The sequence below is a fragment of the Triticum aestivum genome, chromosome 3B (assembly GCF_018294505.1).
Source record: "Triticum aestivum cultivar Chinese Spring chromosome 3B, IWGSC CS RefSeq v2.1, whole genome shotgun sequence".
NCBI classification, from domain to species: Eukaryota; Viridiplantae; Streptophyta; class Magnoliopsida; order Poales; family Poaceae; genus Triticum; species Triticum aestivum.
This window is the reverse complement of record NC_057801.1, coordinates 719,034,086-719,050,538: the sequence shown is the minus strand read 5'-3', so window position 1 is coordinate 719,050,538 and position 16,453 is coordinate 719,034,086. Positions and strand designations below refer to the sequence as shown.

The 16,453-nt window shown below is 42.4% G+C and overlaps 2 protein-coding genes across 2 annotated transcripts; one reads left to right on the top strand and one right to left on the bottom strand.

The window, feature by feature from the left end:
* Positions 1 to 269: 269 nt before the first annotated feature.
* LOC123066186 (desmethyl-deoxy-podophyllotoxin synthase) lies at positions 270 to 2,186 on the bottom strand. The gene is made up of 2 exons (XM_044489320.1): positions 1,281 to 2,186; positions 270 to 974 (listed from the first exon to the last, which is right to left on the bottom strand). Exons 1-2 carry the CDS (start codon positions 2,166 to 2,168, stop codon positions 348 to 350), a joined length of 1,515 nt encoding a protein of 504 aa, XP_044345255.1. The 5' UTR covers positions 2,169 to 2,186; the 3' UTR covers positions 270 to 347.
* A 9,349-nt stretch (positions 2,187 to 11,535) lies between these two features.
* LOC123066185 (eudesmanediol synthase-like) lies at positions 11,536 to 15,483 on the top strand. The gene is made up of 7 exons (XM_044489319.1): positions 11,536 to 11,804; positions 12,196 to 12,472; positions 12,595 to 12,967; positions 13,846 to 14,064; positions 14,180 to 14,315; positions 14,455 to 14,703; positions 14,835 to 15,483. The coding sequence occupies exons 2-7, from the start codon at positions 12,211 to 12,213 to the stop codon at positions 15,126 to 15,128; spliced, it is 1,533 nt and encodes a 510-aa protein (XP_044345254.1). The 5' UTR covers positions 11,536 to 11,804; positions 12,196 to 12,210; the 3' UTR covers positions 15,129 to 15,483.
* Positions 15,484 to 16,453: the final 970 nt, after the last annotated feature.

Genomic DNA, 16,453 nt, shown 5'->3' with positions numbered 1-16,453 from the left:
CATGTCCTCTCCAATGACACACAATGTTTAGACCTAATAGTATAATTTAGATCATATATCAACACACTTGTATGTGTACATATCGATATGCATTACATTCCGTGTCCATATCTTTACTTGATAGAAAGAAAATATTACTGCAATCTGCATCTACACCAAGAGAATTCACACAATCATCACAATGTTATTATTACAACATTCAATGCAACCACATCAACCACCAGACAAGCAAATCAAACTAACTTGACATGTTGGCATAAACACCCATTCTTATTATGAAGTTGAAATACAAGTGGAAGAACATGATGACGAGGGATCTCAAGGGGCAATAAGCCACGTCCATATACTTATACATAACCAGATTGTACATACGGAGTAGCTCTCAAATGCAGCTCTACCTTTTTCCTTACTCCCATCCCAAAAGTCTCAGACATGTCCAACGAATGCGAATTCTCTCCATCAGGAAGCACCCATTCAAAGTGGTAGAGAAGATTCGCCAATGCAATCTCCACGGCAGACGTGCCAAACAGAATCGCAGGACACTGTCGACGACCTGCCCCGAAGGGGGTGAACTCAAAATTTGTTCCTTTAAAATCAACATTGCTATTCTCAAACCTCTCTGGGTTAAATGCCTCTGGGTTGTACCAATATCTTGGATCCCGAGAAATTGCAAATGCATTAACATGTATCTTTGTGCCTTTGGGAATGTGATAACCCATGATTTCACAGTCCTCTCTTGACTCACGGGGGACAAGCATAGGGTTGGGAGGATGCAACCTAAGAACCTCCTTGATAATGATTCGCATGTAGTTGAGTCCACCAAGGTCAGTATTAGTGATGACACCTCGTAGTGCACCTAGAACGCTTCGAACCTCTAGTTGTGCCTTTGCCATAGTCTCGGGTTTTTTCAACAGCTCCGACATAGCCCACTCTACAGTGGATCCTAGGGTTGTAGTAGCGCCTCCGAATATGTCCTGAAGCAATAGCTATGTTATGCACAATTTATAAAAATATAAACAAAATATATTAAGACACTATTTTTTTTGAGGAGGTTAAGACACAAACTGTTGAAGCAAATAAGAGTGAGGATGACATAACCTATCAAACTAGTCTAATGGAGGAAAAACTAGTACTCTCTCACGAGTTCATTAGACACGAGGCATACAAGAACAAGACTACTTTCTTGTTGGTGAGAACAAGACTACTTGAATCACATTAATAGCGTAGGAGGCCAAATTATTCTTCTACGTAGTACTATTCAAAATGGAAGGAGTACTTACAAACATGATGGCGCCAATAGTCTCAGGTGTCAGAGGGAAAGCAAGTGAATCCTGCTTCTGCAGCCTGAGCAGCACGCCCAGGAAATCCTCTTGATCCCCGTTGGCAGCGATCTCCGCATTGCGGCTCTCGACGATACTCGCAATGATGCGCTGGATGCAGCCATAACTCCCGCGGAGGCGGCGCTCGACGGTGCTCAGCCGCCGCACGATCCGCGACGACGGGAAGAAGTCCAGCGGGAAGAACCCGGCCACCAGCTCACTTACTTGGTCGTAGGCGAGCACGAACTCGGACTTCTCCCCCGCGCACTTGCCACCGAACATGGCCATGGCGACGATGTCGTTCGCCAGCGCCGACGCCTTCTTGCTGAGGTTGACGAAACCAGAGGCCGCCGCAATGGAGCGGAGGAGGCGGCCCACCTCGTCGGCCCTTATGGACTCCACGTGCTTCACCTGCTTGGCGTTGAGAAGCTCCATGATGCAAATCTTCTTCATCTGGCGCCAGCGGTCGCCGTAGGGGGCGAAGCCGATCCCCTTCCCGCAGCAGCCGACGATGTTGATGGTCACGCTGCTCGGTCGGGAGGCGAACGACAGGTCGTGGGTCCTCATCACCAGCTCCGCCGCCTCGGCGCTGGAGACGACCAAGGTTGGAACCTCGCCAAGCCTGAGGAACATCAGGGGTCCATGATGGTGAGACAACTCCCTCATTGTGCGGTGTGGGAGGCCACGCAAGACGTGGTGGAGGCTGCCGATGAACGGAAGGCTCCATGGCCCGGGAGGCAGCTGCTTCTTGTGTAATTTGCTTTTGTTGCCGTAGGCTGTGAGTTTAAGAAACAAAAGGAAAAGTATCGTGGCTTGAGCAATAAAAGAAAACATGCTTAACACCTCCATGGACAGTTAATTGGCAACTAGAGGAGATTAGCCTTGTTTCTGGGCTTTGAGCTCGATGATAGATAGCATACTTATAGGATGTAGCAAGAACGATGAAGTTAACCCTGGAGCGTGCATGATATGATGGATGTCATACTTAATTAATCTTATTGCTCCATGCGGTGGTTGTAGCATGATGCATGTGTGCATGCATGCAGCAGCTGCTGCGCGCATCTGGACGACTATGCATGATTAGCTTTCCCAAAACACACTCCAAATTGAGGAAGGAACTAATCCAAGTATTGTAATTCGGACTCTATATGTCGACTATGGATGAATAGCTTGCGCTTGTCGATACAGAGCTCTCATCAAAGTATAATTTCTACTTACTTGTGATCGAGTACACATGAAAGTAAGTAGCTCAATTATGAAGCCTAATGCAATGCCAAGTATGTACATATTGCTTACATGCCAACAAGTTTTGCCCGGCTCCGGCGAGGGAGGGGCGATGGCGGTGCACCTTCGGCTCGCTTCAGTGCTGGTAGTCTTCGTTAGGTGGTCTACCGATCTGGATGTAAAAGATGAATAGATTGAAGGTTTTCCCGCAAATTTTTTTGAGAAAAAGAAGATGTTGGTATCATATCATGATACCAGATCATAACAAATGATATGTTAATATGTGCCATACAAAACAATAATGGCATAATTTAAAATGCCTACCTATGATATTATGCACTGCAGAGGTGGACACTAGTATCATATGCATGATACTGGTATATGATACTCCTCACTACAAACAGCCTTATGGCATTCGGTAGAATGGTGATAGTTATCTTATTTACGTGAACAACTCGTAACTTCGCTAAGAGAATGACATTGCTCTGCTACATTGTACACACTTCTAGAATTTGCCCAGGGTCAAAAACAGTAGAGACTAATTTGAAATATTATCTACAAGGCGGAACAAGAGGTCAATTATCTATCGTTGATCATGTCTTGATATAATCTAAGCATATAGAAATGGAGTGCGACTCCGATGGTGCTCCCACCGATCTGTATACACAGTTCCACCTTCTCCCTTCTCCAACGGCTGCAACGGAGGTTGAAGATGGTGACTCGATGAGTTGATGCATAGAAGGACTTTTTTTGTACTTTTTTGTTTTATAGCGATTTTTTTTTCTCGTGTTCTGGGCAAGCTGTCCCTCCAATCCCTTCTCCAGAAAGATACTACATGTGTTGTAACCCCTTCATATGATATGAATGGAACACGTAGACGCTCTTTTAATACATATAATACATGAATAAACATAAGAGATTACAGAAATGGGCAGGGTAATGAAAATACATAAAGGACACCCCAACTGCTCCCACCCACAGACAATGTAGGGTGCTAATTATTTTGCAATTGGTACACCTATCTGTTTCATATTCAAAGGAGTGTCACCACACAACATAGAAAAGGTAAGAGTGTACACAGTCATACATCCAAACAATCGGTGACTCATTTCCGAGCCCAGCTGGTCATATCTGCATTTGAAAGCATGAATTACTATTGATTAAAGGAAATAAAAGAGGACAATGGAAATTGATTGGTTTAAAATTTAAGGACGCTGAAATCGATTTTCATGTTCTACATTCTTGGCTCAATATGGGTGGTACCATCAGAGCTGTTTATTTGCACAGTCTGAAAGACTATACTATTTAACATAGTCTCTTATGCGTAGTGTAGATGTGATAGTGTAATGGTTTGAATTTTGAGGGGTTATATATGCAGGATAACTCACACCAGAGGCTTTTGTTACCGTAGGATGTGAATTTAAGAAACAAAAGGAAGAGTATCGTGGTTTGGGTAATAATAAAAAACATGCTTAGCACCTCCATGGCCGATCAGTTAATTGGCAACCGGAGGATTAGATTGTTTCTGGCTCGATGATAGATATAGCATACTTATAGGATGTACTCCCTCCGTTCCTAAATATAAGTCTTTTTAGAGATTCCAATATAAACTACATAAGAATAAAATGAGTGAATCTACACTCTAAAATACGTCTATATACATCTGTATGTAGTCCATATTGAAATATCTAAAAAGCCTTATATTTCGAACTGGAGGGAGTAGCAAGCAAGAACCTGCAAGTTAACCCAGGAGCATGCATGATATGATAGGTGGCATACTTAATCTTAACTCCCATGCGGTAGTTATAGCATGAACTCATGATGCATGTGTGCATGCAGCGGCTGCTGCGCGCATCTGGACTATGCATGACTAGCTTTCCCTGTACACTCTCCACGTTGATCAAGGAACTAATCCAAGTAATGTAATTTGGACCATGTTGACTGTGCATGAATAGCTTGCATGTCCATATGGAGCAATTTGACCAAAGTAATATAATTTATACTTTACTTGTGATCAAGTACACATGAAAGTAAGTAACGTAATTGTGCAGCCTCATGCAATGCTAACTAGACATATTGTTGACATAAGCCACAGTATTAACTGAGAAAAGAGAAGATGCTAGTACTATTATATCATCATACCGTATAGTAATAAATGATACCCCCTCCATTCCACAATGTAGTGCGCCCACGTTTCCCGAAAGCTAAGTTTGACCATAAATTTAACCAACAAGACCGATTGCGGCGGGAACAAAAATTATACCACTAAATTTGTATTTCAATTCGAATTCAGTGGTATAAATTCTACTCCCGCCGCAGTCGGTCTCGTTGGTCAAATTTATGGTCAAACTTAGATCTCAGGAAGCGCGGGCGCATTACATTGTGAAATGGAGGGAGTATGTTAATATGTATCATGCAAAACGACAACGAGGTCCTACAGATCTAGAAGGTAGGCTAGTATCATACTAGTATATGATACTCCCACTACAGACAACCTTATGGCATATATGTCATATAGTATTAATTGGTCTAACTAATGGTCAAGGTAAATCAAAACAATCAGGCCTTACCCAGACAACGGGAGTAAGCGATTAAGCTTAAACAACACAGTGTGCATGCACTTTGAAAATAGTATTATCTAAAAATTGTCCAACTTGAGAATGAATATATTGCTCCTCAATATTATCTTCAATCACGCCATTCTTCATTAAAAATTATAGCGAGACATCACATGCATAGTCTCCATCAATTGTCATGATTAGTATCAAAACAAGATCACATTCATTTTTACCCGTAATCAAAAGCGCTTCATAACAAACAACGTTAGATAAGATATGATGTTTACATTCTATGTGATCCTTCCACCAATAGCCGAACAAACTGATTTATCTAAAATTATTTGGTTTCCACTTGCTTCTATGTAGAATAGATCAATAACAGCAATTTCTTGAAATAAAATAAAAAGTAACATCCTAAAATATAGTTCAGAGATATCCAAATAATCAAATTCAACTCCAAGCCAACTCACATAGTTCAAGCAGTATGATACGAATGTTTCAAAGACAGAGGGATCACCTCTAATCACCTTTAGTACAACACCCCCGCCCCAAAATCCCCAACCCACCCAAGTACATGGAAGATGGAACCTACCAAGGGAAGGGAAAAAATCATATGGAAACCAACATTCGATGGAAACCGGTGAAACCCACGAGAAAATGATGTTTTGAAGTTTCAAAAAAATATGGAAAGTTAAGCGGGTAATGTTCTATTGCCATGCAAAATTTCAAGTTCAAACATGTTACGGCATGTGAGCTATAAAAAATCCCAAGGGACTAACTATACCAAACCGCCTTCCACCCCGGCCCCAGATAGAGTGTGGTCAGAAAAGTTAGGGTTAGAAAAAAAATCCTTAGGCCCATCTTGTAACCTTAGCATATCTACAATGTATATTTCTTTTGCTCGATCGATATCATCTAAAGAACAAAAAATGACAAGTACACAATAAAATATTTATTAGGGTTATCTCTTGGAACTTTTGTTCATATGTTCGTTAGCAATAGCATTGTTAAAGCATGAACGTGTTTTTGAATCATATTCGCTTTTGGTTGTGCTAGCACTTTATCTACTTTGTTTGCCCTTTCTTTTTGCCTTGTTATCTAAAATAGTGGATATTGAATAATGTGCAACAACATGATGCTTGTGTGCAAATTATTCAACATGCATTGTTTTAGATTATATCATGACATAAGGAGAGGCTGGGGGCTTTTCCTTCTTTTCAAAAAATATGTGATGATTAATATTCATTAAGAAACTGTGTGATAATTGATAGCATTTGATACAGTGATGATATGTTAGCTTATTTAGGTGAAGAAATCTTAACATAGCTAAGAGAATGATAACATATATTTTCTCCTTTCTGTTTTCTCAATCAACAGTTATTAGTCTGTTACATTGTATACCGTCCTAGGATTTATTCAGGTAAAATATTAGAGACTAATTTAAAATATCATCTGCATGGAATAACAAGAGGCCAGTTATCTATCGAGGATCTATGTCATGATATAATCTAGGGGTGTGTCTCCGATGATACCCGTCCACTGCAGTTCCACCTCTCCCTTCTCTACGGTAGCAACGGAGGTTGAAGACGGTGACGATGAGTTCATGCATAGAAGAATTTCTTTCTAGTTTTCTGTTTTATATGTATTTTTCTGTAGTGTTCTGGGCAAGCTGTCCCTCCAGCCCATTCTCCAGAAAGATGCTATGTGTGTTGTAACCCCTCAATGTGATACAAATGGAACACGCGGACGCTCTTTTGCAACATATAATGTAAGAATAAACATAAAGACATTACAAAAATGGACAGGTAATAAAAATACATAAAGGACAGCCAACTGCTCCCATTGAAGACAATGTAGGGTGCTAATTATTTTGTAATTATCACAACAATAAAACAAGAGTCCAACTGATGCATATGTGTTTTATATTCAAAGGAGTGTCACAACACAAGAAAGATAAAGGTAAGGGTGTACCCAGTCACCCATCCAAACAATGTTCTCTACATCTACATTCAAAAGCATGAATGTGTATCGATTAAAGAAACTAAAAAAGAACTTTGGAGATTAATTTGTTTAATGGATGTTGAGATCGATTTTCATGTTGTACATTCCTGGATCAAGATGGGTGCTACCATGCTCACTGTTTAAATGGCACTGCTCAAAAGACTATACTATTTAACATAGTGTCTTATGCATAGTGGAGAAGTAATAGTCTGACGGTTTGATCTATGAGGGTTTATATGCATGATAACACACGTCGGAGGCGGTTTACCAGTGAAAACCCGTCTCCAATACCCCCCTGCGTGGTCAAAGGCGGTTTTGTTTTTCAAACCGCCTCCAATACTGTGTCAACTCATTGGAGGCGACTTTATTTTTCTCTACCATCTGAGCAAGCTCATTAGGGGCGGCTAAAGATTTTAACGCTCAAAACAGCCTCCATGGGCCATATCCTACATTCATTGTTTGTAGTAGTGAGGGTTGTTTCATACTACGTTGTCATCCTTGTTGAGTAATATTTTCCTCGACAACCTCCTCCAAGTGCACACACATCACCCACATTAGGATTTTAAGCTCATGATTGACATCATCTAATTAATCATCAAACTCTTGACAAACAATATGTGGTGCATATAAATTAAAAGGCACATGGACGACTAATCATGTAGCAAGTGCGTGCATTAGAGGAAAATGTGTTTGATATTCCGAATATGTTGGCAATCTTGATCGAGCACGTGAAAAAAATCTGGCCAAATTGCGAGAGTGGTGCCATGCCTGGTAGATGGTGTCACCCTACCCTTCAATACACCGACAATGTGATGCACGGTATGAGGCATGATCTAGAAATTAAAGAAGATGCCGACCTAACAAACGTGATACTCATATTTTAGCAAGGTGCTTGGAAAACATGGAATAAAGCCATGAAATATACAAGCACATGTGCCAAGTCTAAGACTTGAACTTAGGTGGGCTAGTTCCACCACAATGAAGTTGACCATCAAAACTATGCTTACTTCGCTTGAATCTCACTTTGTGAGCGAGCATACAAGCCGGCGTTATACAGATGGCTGGTATGTTTTGCTTAGTCCGTTGTGTGACTTGTTCTAGCTCATCTAGAGAAAGTTAGAACCACCCAAACTTCCATCAAAAAAGTGAGAACTGCTGGGAAAAAACACTCGAAAGGCTTGTGAGTTCATTTGTTTTGGCCCATGAATTGCATCGGTGTGTAGGCAACAATGCGGAGGGTGAAGCAAAGTGTGCATTTCGCTCTAGCTCCATTAGGCAACCACCATTGTGTGTGTGTGTGTGTATGAGAGAGAGAGAGAGAGAGCAGTTTGCTTTTGAATAAATGTTTGTGCTTTGAACTTCATACGTAGTACAAAGAATAGATGTTTGTGTGTGTACTTTGTGTTGTGTTGTGATGCTTGCTTCATTATAGTATAACCAATCAATCTGGAGAATCAAATCAAACTACTCCCCACTCGCCTTAATTTACTTGACGTACTTCAAAGGGATATCTTATCCCGAGAACCTGCAATCTGGAGCCATGCATTAACTAAATATATGTAAACGTGACACACACTTCCAATCATTTCTCTCTTGATCCAAGATATCTTATTTTTCTCTTCACACATTTATTTGCCCAACCTACACATGAATGGGTGATTCCCTTGCCGTTAGCACCGACGACAGCCTTGCATCTAGCATTCGGGGACAAAGGTAAGGTATCTCCAGGCACAGCATCGGATTTCTACATGCATTGATGCCAAGGAAATAAACAATGAGCCAAGGGATCTCTGAGATCTCTCCGCGCCAAACTAGCCACAACCTGAGTGTTTCTTTCTAGAGTGATTAGTCACTTTACTTATATTACACAGTGAGTCCTATTTACAAAATTTGTTTGTGACACACAGATTTTTAAAAAAAAAATATTGCTTTTTTGCACCTCTGCACCCAAGAAGGCAAACCCAGCAAAATTCTTTGTCTAACTAATTATTAGAATGAAAACGTGTGCTAAAAATATTTATAAGTAAATTTAGCAAACCAGACATTGGGTGGATTCGCTGTGTTGACAACGTGACATCTAATTGTGATGCTTTACATAAAAACTCAAAAAGTTGGAGCTGTCGGTGTAGAAGACAAAACATGAAGATTATAGACTCTGGATTATTGTACGAGCGCAAGCGCAACCACTCTCATTTGCATACACATGGCCCGCATCAATACTTACTAGGACTCTTTCTTACCTGCTAGCTAGCAGAATATATACGGCATGCTAGTTCAAATTAGTGGTCATAGTCTAGAAAGGTTTCGGCATTTAGTCATTTGTTTAAGTAGAAGGGAAATGTATTGTAAACGTTTCATCTAATTGTGATGCTTTGCAAAGAAATGCAAGAAGTTGGAGTTGTTGGCTAGGGAAAGAACATGAAGATATTATATTGTGCTCTGGATTATTTGTACGTGGACACACAATTACATCTGCACACACCTTCTTTGTCCGCCCATGAATACAGTAGTTAGGACTCTTTGTTCCTAGCTAGCAGATATACAAGGCATCATAGTGTAAAATTATCATAGTCATAGACGGGCCATTTGGTAGTTCCATAGCATCCTAAATGTTTCACCAGTTATTACAAAAAATTGGAGTTGTGAGTGAATGAAAAAACACGGTCCAGCAACATTATAGATGCATAAACATGTACTACCTCCATTCCTAAATATAAACAAATTCAGTGAGTACCACTAGCATGCCCCTACACCTACATATATAAACAAATTCCTCATACAAAAATACTTGGTGTTGCAAATATTTAATTTGTTTGATACATGTTGGGGCAATATTGTCATGGAGGCTGTATGGCTTATGAGACAAACTCGTCCTTGGCAGATCAGGCGGGAAGCGGCGTTGAAGGAAGGAGAGGAGTATACCCCTAGTGGCAGAGGGCGGGAGCAGGGTATGCCACTTCATTTGACGGCCAATGATGGATGTTTAGTTGATCCGACACAATATTCTGACAACTAGGATTAAAATGGAGGATGAAAATATGCCTCAAATTAGTAAATAATATAATGTTGAAAAACATCTTACATTTTGAGATGGAAGATGTACGTAAAATTGCTATGATCTTTTCCACCAGGCAACACTTAAAGCATGTCTAAGAACCATGAATCTTAGCATCAAAGAATTGATTCTATGTTTTTATAGCAATCTACCCAGCCTCGTGTTTGTCCCAGCGGCTTGCTTGAGAGAGAAACTAGCAGAAAATCTATACACTAAAAGCTTGAATTGACACAATTTTAGTGGATGATTAGTCCATCCGACACAATTTTCTAACAACTAGGATTAACATGGAAGCTCAAAAGATGCCCGCAACTAGTAAATATACATAAAACTGCTAGGAGTATGATCTTTTTTGTTAGGCAAAACCTTAAAGTATGTCTAAGAATCTCCAGCAAAACAAAAGTATGCCTTAATTAGAACCACACTCTGTAGAATTCATTCTATTTTTGTGCAAGGCTGCTAGCAATCTACCCTGCCTCGCTTTCGTCACTGTGGCTTGCTTGAGAGAGAACCCAATAATAGCAAAACTATTGACTAAAAAAAACTTGCAAAAACAGAAAAAACAGCCTACAATAGCACTGCAATAGCATCCGTCTATGTTAATGGAGGACACGTACGTACATGATCTGTCGGGCGCCATATAGGGAAAACGATGCATAGTAAGCGAGCCATCTGTGACAGCCTTTCTATAGCACTATTTTTTTGTATAGCATATCTGCATCAGCTGCTTCTTTACTCATCTGCTGCTTTTTGCTCGATCGCCAAGCCACCGGCATAGGCTACGTGGATACATGCACGTCCTACACGAGTACAGGGAATAATCCAGTTAGTTATGTTACACGCGTTTTGCATGGGCCATACCTAACGCCAAATATTTAAATGGCGGCAATGGTTTGGTACGATGTAGAGAGTCTCGGCCCGCTTAATTATAGGCTCATTTGAAGTACTGCAATGCAACTTTTTGCATGAGCCATACCTAACGCTAAATATTTAAATGGCTGCAATGGTTTGGTACGATGTAGAGAGTCTCGAGCCCGCTTAATGATAGGCTCATTTGAAGTACTGCAATGCAACGTTTTGCATGAGCCATACTAACGTCAAATATTTAAACGGCTACAATGATTTGGTACGATGTAGAGAGTCTCGGACCCGCTTAATTATAGGCTCATTTGAAGTACTCCAATGCAACGTTTTGCATGAGCCATACCTAACGCCAAATATTTAAACGGCTGCAATGGTTTGGTACGATTGGGCCCGCTTAATTATAGGCTCATTTGAAGTACTGCAATACAACCAGTTGATACAACTATAGCCAAGTTTGCTATAGGTCTATAAATAGAGACCCCTGTAGCCTCAGATACATTACCTGCAGCAAGCACTGCTTGTAGTACCTCACTACGTACATCACTAGTTGTTACAAGTATTTGCAACCAGCTGAGGAAGCAAATACATTATTGTAACTGCAGCACCCTTTGAATGGCGCCCTCGATCCAGGCTGCTTCTGTCGTGAACTGCCACGATATGGTGACCAAGACCGATGGCAGCAGCACTGTGCAGGTGGCCGCCGGTGGCGTCGATACTAGCGAGAAGTTTGCGCCCTCCGTGTGGGGTGACTTCTTTGTCACCTACGTCCCTCCTATCTCACAGGTATGCATGCATGCATGCTTACACTAACATGCGCCCTGATGTTAACTATATGCATTATCTTTCAACAATTTAATTTTGATTTTGGGGTAGAACTTTTAAGTACTCTATAGAATCAAGGATTTGAAGCTGCTACATGTTGATTAATTAGGTCACGCTTCGTGGACCATCCATGCTCTACATTGAATTTCGTCAACTTTTTTATGTAGATGATATTAGTTCATTACGGTCGTAGGAACCAAATACCGCGCAAATGACAACACACATCTTATGAGTAAAATAGGCTACATGAAACTTCACTACGGAAGTTCCTTTTTGTGGGATAGTCCAAGTTAATGATTTTATCCTACCTGCACGATTGACATCCAAAGATTAATTGAGTTCTTTCTAGCAGAGGTCGGAGGATTAGATGAGGGAGAGGGCGGAGCAACTTAAAGGGCAAGTACGTCAGGCGTTCAAGGGGGGCAAGGACGCCATGACTGTAGCCGATGCACTAACATATGTGGACACACTTGAACGACTAGGCATAGACAATCACTTCCGTGAAGAGATTGAAGAGGCACTAAGCCTTGTCCATGCAGAGCAGGTGGAGACTGACGGCTCCAATAGCCTACACATCACCGCACTTAAGTTTCGCCTACTTCGGCAACATGGACTTTGGGCATCTGAGGGTAATTAAGTGCATAGTGTCACTAATCAGTAACCATTTTGAATCAAGCTGTGTTATTTTAGCAGCTCAAAATATGCATGTCACGTCTGTTGATAATATATTTTTGAATCAATGTGCATGCAGATGTATTCGATAAATTCAGAGAGGACCAAGGTAGTTTCAGCGAAAGCGTTGGCAGTGACCCGAGGGGCCTTTTGAGCTTGTACAATGCAGCTCACATGACAACACCAGGTGAGGTCGCTCTCGACGATGTCATCTCCTTTGCAAGGGGCCACCTGGAGGCTATCAAAGGCAATGTCGGATCACCAATTGCAGAGCAGATCTCCCGTTCCCTAGACATCCCCCTCCCATGGTTCACAAGAAGGATTGAAACCATGCACTACATTGATGAGTATGAGCAGGAAGGGGTGTACGATGGCATGTTGCTAGAGCTTTCTAGGCTGAACTTTAACCTCGTTAGGATCCTTCACCTCAAGGAGCTCAAGGACCTCTCATTGTAAGTCTTCTTCTCATAAATTGAACTTTTCTCATTGATGCTTATCCTAGTTCTTCACTATAATAAAACCAACATGTACATATGAGTTTATTATGTTGTAGATATTGTGTCGTATGTCTTTTCATATGCTAGCTAGATGGCTTTTTTGGACACAAGGCATTTGTAATGTGCCATATTGTCTCCTAATCTTCAAGTATTGTCATTTAGGATCTTTACCACCGTCTTTCTTAAGCTGAAATTGTCTTTAGAAATTATGCAAACTGTTATTTGATGCTTAGTCGGACATTAATCCTCAAGAGTATGAATGATTTTGACATTGGTTTTGGAGGGACCGGTTATGGTTGTCTTTCACTGTGCAAGATATAATATGCTCCCTCCGTCCGGAAATACTTGTCGGAGAAATTGATGTATTTAGACATATTTTAGTTCTAGATACATCCATTTTTCTGCATTTGTGTGACAAGTATTTCCGGACGGAGGGAGTATATTTAGATTTTTTGCAGAATTAAATAAAATAGCATTGGAAACACATGATAATATTTTTGTTAGCTTATTGGCATTGAAAAGGGAAAGGACTCTGGAGACAATTGAATACACACACACACGCACGCACGCATGCACGCGCGCGCGTGTGAGAATCAATAACTCTTGCTATGATTTAATTTTTAAACTAAATATCATATATTCAACGAAATAGTCCTTTTGCCACATCATCATCTTGGCCAACTAGCTAGACAATATACCAGATAAGAGTTAAAACAAAATCTACTCAAGTAGAAGTAGGACATGGGCATAGATAGGGTACCCCGCCTGAAGAAGTAGAAACGTCATCGGTATTTATAAGATTGTTATGTTAAAATAACTATTTTCACATGCAGATGGTGGAGGGACCTATATGAGACCGTGAAGCTACCATATGCTCGTGACCGTATGGTGGAGATCTACTTTTGGACATGTGGAATGCTCCATGAGGAGGAGTACTCTCGTGCATGGATCCTATTCGCCAAGGTGTTTGGAATGGTGTCTCTTCTAGATGATACTTTTGATGTCCATGCCACATTAGAGGAGTGTCACAAGCTCAATGAAGCAATGCAAAGGTAGACTACTAGTTATCTGATTCATGAGTTATTAGATCTATCTCTCACTCTCACTTCATCTGTGGACCTTGTATAAATGATCTCTAATGGGTATCATTGTACTATCTATTCGTAGATGGGATGCAAATGAGGTTTCTATTCTACCGGAATATCTTCACATGTTGTACATCAAAACTCTCGGCAATTTCAAAGAGTTTGAGGATGCATTGGAACCAAACCACAAGTATCGCATGGCCTACATTAAAAAAGCGGTATGGTGCCCTATATTGAGATACAGATTCAACTAAAAGTGTATGAGCATGTGTATGTACAATTAATTATTTTATCTCTCTTCCTAATATTTATCAGAGATACTAATTCATATGTCACATGTTTCAAATTATGACACAGTACAAGCTGTCATCACAATATTACCTACGTGAGGCTGTCTTGTCTAGCAAGAAATATCGGCCGAGCTTCAAGGAACATGAGGAGATATCTATTATGACCTCGGGTCTACCGATGCTTACTCTCGTGACACTAATGGGCTACGGTGATGTGGCAAGCCAAGAGGTATTTGAATGGGTAGACAGAGTTTCTGGAATGGTCCGCGCTGGTTCACAAGTCACTCGCTTCCTCAATGGCATGTCTTCTTACAAGGTATATATGTTGGCAAACAAAATAAAGACAAGTTTGCATATTAGAATGTGATATGCTGTACATTCATTGCATGGTGCATGAGCATATGCGTATACTCATCAAATGTACCCCTTTTACGGACATATATGCAGTTGGGAAAGCATAAGAAGGATATGCCTAGCGCCGTGGAGTGCTACATGATAGAGAACGACTCAACGGATGATGAAGCTATGGCAGCTGTCGCCGCACTCCTAGAGAATAGGTGGAGAATATTGAACCAGGTGACCATCGAGATAGACCGTGCACTGTTGCCGGCGGCAGAGGTGGTGGTGAACATGGCAAGGACAAACGAGATCATTTATCTCAAAGGCAGGGATGCCTACACCTTCGGTGGCGACCTAAAGGACCTCGTCACCGCACTCTTCCTCAATCCGGTATCCCTTTAGGTTATGTTGTAATCAACCAAGATGGATACGATGCTGCCATGTACACTTGAGTACGTATCCATGATGTCCGTGTAATAAGGTAACTCATCTATGTGTGGATACAGCGTAAGCCCAGCTAGATCGACAAAATGAACACACCCCCACCGAATGTATCAGGGGGTGTTTGGTTCAGAAGTCCTAGGACTTTTTCTAGTCCCAGGGACTAATCAAAAAAGACTCTCTAGTAGAGTCTTTTTCTAGTTCCTGTAAAAAAAGTCCCTTCTGTTTGGTTCTTAGGGACTTTTTAAGGACTTTTTCTAGTCTTTGGGACTAAAAAGTCCGTGAACCAAACACCCCCTCAGTATCCATGTCATAGTGTGCTCATCATATATGTTAAAGTCTACATACAATTATTTTCGACTGGGTGCCAGAATCCGGCTCCGGAACATCTCGCCCCCGCGTCGTCTCATCCGAGGCGACACGGGCGGAATCCTCGGTCGCGCCACTGGGCCGCCCTCCCGCCCCACGCCCTCCCCTTGCCGTCGCCGGAGGAGGCCGCCGGGCTAAGCCCGGGCGGCGGACGGTGGCGGCGGGGTCGTCTTCATCTCGTCAGGCCGCGGGAGCTTTGGGTGGGGGAGGCTCGATCCCCTTTTTCATGGCGCAACGGATCTAGGCGGGTCGGCTGCTCCACCGACGGCCAGCTGGGCTTCTTCTGCCGCTGATCTTCTCTGGCGTGGCGGCTTCCGAGCAAGGGCTCTCGCGGGTGGCAGCCACGGCAGCTTCGTCGGCGAGCTCTGGTCTTCAGGCCAGCTGCTCCTCTCCGGCAAGTAGGGGCGGATGCGGACCCCCCCCCCCCCCTGCTCTGTGTGCTCGTCCTCGCGCGGGCTGGCGCTGCGCTGGCCTTGGTGGTTCCTGGTGACGCTGCGATGGTGGGATTCCAGATCTGGCCAATTCTGGCTCGTCCGTGTTGGGCCGACGAGGAGGCGTGCAGCTTGGTGGCTCTCCAGTGCTTCCGGCGCGGTGGCTCTTCGAGAGGTGGGTGGGCTAGCGGAGGAGCTGTGGGCGGGGGTGATGGCGGTGTTGGATTGCTTCGGGCGGAAGCTTGCCCGGTCTTGCCGGCCGGCGGCGTCGGCGCCTGTGGGCGTCGAATAACCTCCTTGGAGGCGTCGTTGTGGAGCCCCGCATCCTCCTACACCCTCGGATTTGCTCTCCGGGTGAAAGCCTAAGGCCGGCAGGGTCAGGCGACGGCGTCGATATCGTCGCTTCCCTCTTTGGGGCGTCGCCTTGAAGAGCTTCAGATCCCGTTTGCATACTTCATGTGCTGGACGCTCACGACATTGCGGTCG

Excerpts from the sequence above, each read along its gene's own strand:
- LOC123066186 (XM_044489320.1), bottom strand. The coding sequence starts at position 2,168 with ATGGAGGTGTTAAGCATGTTTTCTTTTATTGCTCAAGCCACGATACTT. Across the intron at positions 975-1,280 it reads CTATTGGCGCCATCATGTTT|GACATATTCGGAGGCGCTAC; the intron begins GTAAGTACTCCT and ends CTATTGCTTCAG.
- LOC123066185 (XM_044489319.1), top strand. The coding sequence starts at position 12,211 with ATGAGGGAGAGGGCGGAGCAACTTAAAGGGCAAGTACGTCAGGCGTTC. Across the intron at positions 14,065-14,179 it reads CTCAATGAAGCAATGCAAAG|ATGGGATGCAAATGAGGTTT; the intron begins GTAGACTACTAG and ends ATCTATTCGTAG. Across the intron at positions 14,704-14,834 it reads ATGGCATGTCTTCTTACAAG|TTGGGAAAGCATAAGAAGGA; the intron begins GTATATATGTTG and ends ACATATATGCAG.